The sequence below is a fragment of the Falco naumanni genome, chromosome 13, assembly GCF_017639655.2.
Source record: "Falco naumanni isolate bFalNau1 chromosome 13, bFalNau1.pat, whole genome shotgun sequence".
NCBI classification, from domain to species: Eukaryota; Metazoa; Chordata; class Aves; order Falconiformes; family Falconidae; genus Falco; species Falco naumanni.
Genome location: NC_054066.1, coordinates 20,001 through 25,000, shown reverse-complemented (window position 1 = coordinate 25,000; position 5,000 = coordinate 20,001). Strand labels below are relative to the sequence as shown.

The following is a 5,000-nucleotide window of genomic DNA, read 5'->3' as shown; positions in this document are numbered from 1 at the left end:
GGGGCGCGCGCCTCCCAGCACCGCCGCGACCCTGCCGCCACCGCGGCGGCGCCCGAGGCGCCTGTCCCGGAGGCGGCCAGAGAGGAACGGGAATCCCGCGCGCCAAGCCGCCACGCCCGGGGCGGGAAAGGACGGCGGGGGTGTGTCCCCACGCGGGGACAGCCCCCCCGAGCACCGCGAACGCGGCTCGGGCGCGGCTCGGCGGGCGCGGGGAAAAGGGAGAGCGAGAGCATGGGCACGATCGGCGCGGCGCGGCCGGACGCCCGGCGCGCGCTTGCGCGCGACACAGCCCCCCGGTAATGATCCTTCCGCAGGTTCACCTACGGAAACCTTGTTACGACTTTTACTTCCTCTAGATAGTCAAGTTCGACCGTCTTCTCGACGCTCCGGCAGGGCCGGGGCCGACCCCGCCGGGGCCGATCCGAGGACCTCACTAAACCATCCAATCGGTAGTAGCGACGGGCGGTGTGTACAAAGGGCAGGGACTTAATCAACGCGAGCTTATGACCCGCACTTACTGGGAATTCCTCGTTCACGGGGAAGAATTGCAATCCCCGATCCCCATCACGAATGGGGTTCAACGGGTTACCCGCGCCTGCCGGCGGAGGGTAGGCACAAGCTGAGCCAGTCAGTGTAGCGCGCGTGCGGCCCCGGACATCTAAGGGCATCACAGACCTGTTATTGCTCAATCTCGGGTGGCTGAACGCCACTTGTCCCTCTAAGAAGTTGGACGCCGACCGCTCGGGGGTCGCGTAACTAGTTAGCATGCCAGAGTCTCGTTCGTTATCGGAATTAACCAGACAAATCGCTCCACCAACTAAGAACGGCCATGCACCACCACCCACGGAATCGAGAAAGAGCTCTCAATCTGTCAATCCTGTCCGTGTCCGGGCCGGGTGAGGTTTCCCGTGTTGAGTCAAATTAAGCCGCAGGCTCCACTCCTGGTGGTGCCCTTCCGTCAATTCCTTTAAGTTTCAGCTTTGCAACCATACTCCCCCCGGAACCCAAAGACTTGGGTTTCCCGGGAGCTGCCCGGCGGGTCATGGGAATAACGCCGCCGGATCGCCAGTCGGCATCGTTTATGGTCGGAACTACGACGGTATCTGAATCGTCTTCGAGACCTCCGACTTTCGTTTCTTGATTAATGAAAAACATTCTTGGCAAATTGCCTTTCGCTCTAGGCCGTCTGTGCGCCGGTCCAGGAGAATTTCACCTCTAGCGGCACAATACAATGCCCCCGGCCGTCCCTCTTAATCATGGCTCGTTTCCGAAAACCAACAAAATAGAACCGGAGTCCTGATTCCATTATTCCTAGCTGCAGTACTGCCGGGCAGGCCGGCATGCTTTGAACACTCTATATTGGGGTTCTCGAAGTAAACGCTTCGGACCCCGCGGGACACTCAGCTAAGAGCATCGAGGGGCGGCCGAGAGGCAGGGGCTGCTGGGACAGCGGTGCGCTCGCTCGCGGCGGGACCGCCAGCTCTGATCCCAGAGATCCAACTACGAGCTTTTTAACTGCAGCAAACTTTAAGGAGACAGCTATGGGAGCTGGAATTACCGCGGCTGCTTGGCACCAGACTTGATTGCCCTCCATGGATCCTCGCTCAAGGATTTAAAGTGCGCTCATTCCAATTACAGGGCCTCGAAAGAGTCCTGTATTGTTATTTTTCGTCACTACCTCCCCGGGTCGGGAGTGGGTAATTTGCGCGCCTGCTGCCTTCCTTGGATGTGGTATCCGGTTCTCAGGGCGTCCCTCTCCGGAATCGAACCCTGATTCCCCCCCCCGTCACCCGTGGTCACCATGGTAGGCACAGACAGTACCATCGAAAGTTGATAGGGCAGACATTCGAATGGTCGTCGCCGCCGCGGGGGCGTGCGATCGGCTCGAGGTTATCTAGAGTCACCAAAGCTGCCGGGCGGGCCCGGGTTGGTTTTGGTCTGATAAATGCACGGGCGTCCCCGGAGGTCGGCGCTCGTCGGCATGTATTAGCTCTAGAATTACCCAGTTATCCAAGGAGCGGGAGAGGAGCGACCAAGGAACCATAACTCTGATTAATGAGCCCCATTCGCAGTTTCCCCTGTACCGGCCGTGTGTACTTAGACATGCATGGGCTTAAGCTTTGAGACAAGCATATGCTACTGGCAGGATCAACCCAGGTAGACCGCCACCCGGCGGCGCGCGCGCGCGGCTTCGCGGACGGCCCCGGCCCGCCGGACGCGCCCCCTTCCTTCGGGGGACTGCCGCCGCGGCCGGCTTCCGACCCGCGGCCGGAGCGGCTTTCAACGGACGCGACGGCGGCGTGTCAGCGGCGGCCCGGGGACCGCGAGAAACCAGGCGGCGCGCCTGGGGGGGGCCGGCGGCGCCGTTCCCGAACCCTGCCGCCGCACGCGGCGAGGGTGGCACACCGACCGGCCCCGGCGGCCGGCCCTTCCCGCGCCCGCCGCGGGCAAGGAGCCGAGACCCGCTGCGCAGCTTTTTTTTTTTTTTTTTTTCCTCGGGCGGCTTTTCTCGCCCACGCACGGAACCCCACCTCTCCCCGTCGAGGCGGCGGGAGGAGGGGAAGCGCGCGTGGCGCGCGCCCGCTCCGCACGGCATCGTCGGACACGCCCCCCCGACCGGGGCTGACCCGCCCCCCCGAAGCCGGACACTCGCCTCCACACAAGCCCCACCGGCCCCAAAAAACGGCTGCCGGAGGACGAGGAGGGAGGGCGAGCGGAGGGGGGAGGTAGAGTCGGACACTCGGCTCCCCAACCCCCTTCTGCCGCGGGAGCAGCGGACGTGCTAGAGGAGACAGCGACCCGCGGAGGCGGGCGCGACCTGGCGACCGAGGCTCCCTTCGCCGGGGGCGCGGCTCGCTCCGCAGACAGGGCAGGGGTGGGGCGGCGCAGAAGCCAAAGCAGCGGCACAGGAGGAGACCCCCCCCTTCTTGGCCCGCCGCACGCAGGGCACGAACCCACAAAAGAATTCGCTCTCCTTCTTCCTTGTCCTCTGCGCGCCCCGTTTCGTCTCTCGTGCTCGGCCGCCACACCGCCCATGCGCTGCTCGCGGCCGCACACCCGCGGGCTGGTGTAAGCCCCGGACCGAGGCCGGCACCGACACCTCGGCGTGGTGTAGGACCCGCCTGAAAACTCGCAGGGGCCACGCGGCTGTCACACAGCCGGGTTTTCGGTTACGCGAAAGCCCGGGAACCCGCATGAGCAGAGCAGGGGGGGGTCGGACGGGACAGGCAGGGCACACAACCCACGCCACCAACACCACCGCCGTCCACCGTCCACCCTCCTCCCCCCCCTTCTTTGCCTCACGGGGACACGAGGGCAAGCGCAACACCTCAACACGCGCGACGGGAGGCGAATTGAAAGGAAACCACCCTGGGCCCGAACACCGGACACCACCGCGGCCACCCTGGAATGGGGAGCGCACAGCAAGAGCCGGCCCGCCGGGGGCCCTCTCCGACGCGACCCGAATGGCCTCCTCGATCAGGAAAGGGAAACGAGTGGAGAAGCGGGCCAGCCCTTCCCACGGAACACGATTCTTGGGACAGCATTGACAGTCAGTCAACGGCCGCCACGAGCCTGCGGGTGACGTTTCGCCCGGCCTCGCTGGCGGTCCCTCGCTGCTGCTGCTGCTGCTGCCGCTGCACCAGGCTCTGGGCTAGGCGCACGGCCTTTGCTCCCCCACCACCACCACGCGCACCGCGCGGGAAGTAACGGGCCCGAGTTTAACTTGCGGACGCCTTGCTTGCCGAACACGGACAAAGCAGAAAGGGGCGACACGAACACGGACCGGCCCGCTGAACGGGCGAAACAAATGGGCGACACAAACACACCCGGCCCCGGCGGCCACCCTCAGTAGCCGGCTGCGCCGAGCGCGCTGCTCGGCGAGAGGAGTCACCGCTCCACTTCTCCTGTAGTACGGACTAGGGCAGCCGTGACAGCAGCAGGCTGCAAGAGGGTGGCGCATCTGTACACGGAGGGAGGGAGCGGCGACAGAGGCCACACTACGACGACGTCGCTGGAGGCAGTGTTTGAGAGTGCGACACCTTCGCCACCTCGGCGACACGGAGGAGAAAAAACAGGTCTACCAGACGGGCCCAGAAATGCGGCTAAGTCCCCTCCTGTCGCCTGGGGTAAATGTGGCCGTCCTTTCCGCGAAGCGCTCCGGCAGGGGCATCACGCCCCCAACCGGCGAGACTTGTTACTGAGCTCGCTCTTTCCGCTCCCGGGCAGCCTGCCGGGATGCCGTGCGGCACGGCCGAGACCAATGCTCTCGCTGCCTAGTCGCCGGGGGGGGGGGGGGGGGGGGGGGTGGCCGGGGGTGGGCGGGGGGGGGGCGTGGCCAGAGGCGGAGGCCACGTTACCCGGCAGAAGAAGGCGGCGGAGGCGGAAGCCAGGTCTACTTCGGAGCAGGGCGCGCGTCCTCCAAGAGGCGGATGGCGGACGGCAGCTCGCTCTCGCGGCGCGCCCTGCTGTTGGCCGGGGTGACAATCGCCTGGAACCGACGGACGGTCGGACCCGGCGGACGGGGAGAGGCCTCCGTCGGCCTCGACTGGCCACCAAGAAGACGGGACCGAGAAAGCACCGCCCTTCTGGGAGGTCCAACCGGCTCGGGCATCGGCTCGGCTCGGCTTCGGCTCGGCTAAGATCGGCTCGGCTCGGCTAAGATCGGCTCGGCTCGCCTAATACAGGGTCGGCTCGGCTCGGATAGGCTCGGATAGGCTCGGCTCGCCTAAGATAGGCTCGGCTCGGCTCGGCTCGGCTCGGCTCGGCTCGGCTCGGCTCGGCTCTGCTCGGCTCGGCTCGGCTCGGCTCGGCTCGGCTCGGCTCGGCTCGGCTCGGCTCGGCTCGGCTCGGCTAAGATCGGCTCGGCTCGGCTCGACTCGGCTGGGCTGAGATCGGCTCGGCTCGGCTCGTTTTTGCCTAAGATCGGCTCGTTTTGCCTAAGATCGGCTCGGCTCGGCTAAGATCGGCTCGGCTCGCCTAATACAGGGTCGGCTCGCCTC

General features: G+C 65.8%; 1 protein-coding gene across 1 annotated transcript; it reads right to left on the bottom strand.

Annotated features, from left to right (window-relative positions):
- Positions 1-290: 290 nt before the first annotated feature.
- On the bottom strand, positions 291-767 carry LOC121096862. Its single transcript, XM_040613427.1, has one exon. It carries the CDS (start codon positions 765-767, stop codon positions 321-323), a length of 447 nt encoding a protein of 148 aa, XP_040469361.1. The 3' UTR covers positions 291-320.
- Between the last annotated feature and the right edge of the window lie 4,233 nt (positions 768-5,000).

What these genes read in the sequence shown, in the direction of transcription:
- LOC121096862 (XM_040613427.1), bottom strand. Translation starts at nt 767, where the DNA reads ATGCTAACTAGTTACGCGACCCCCGAGCGGTCGGCGTCCAACTTCTTA.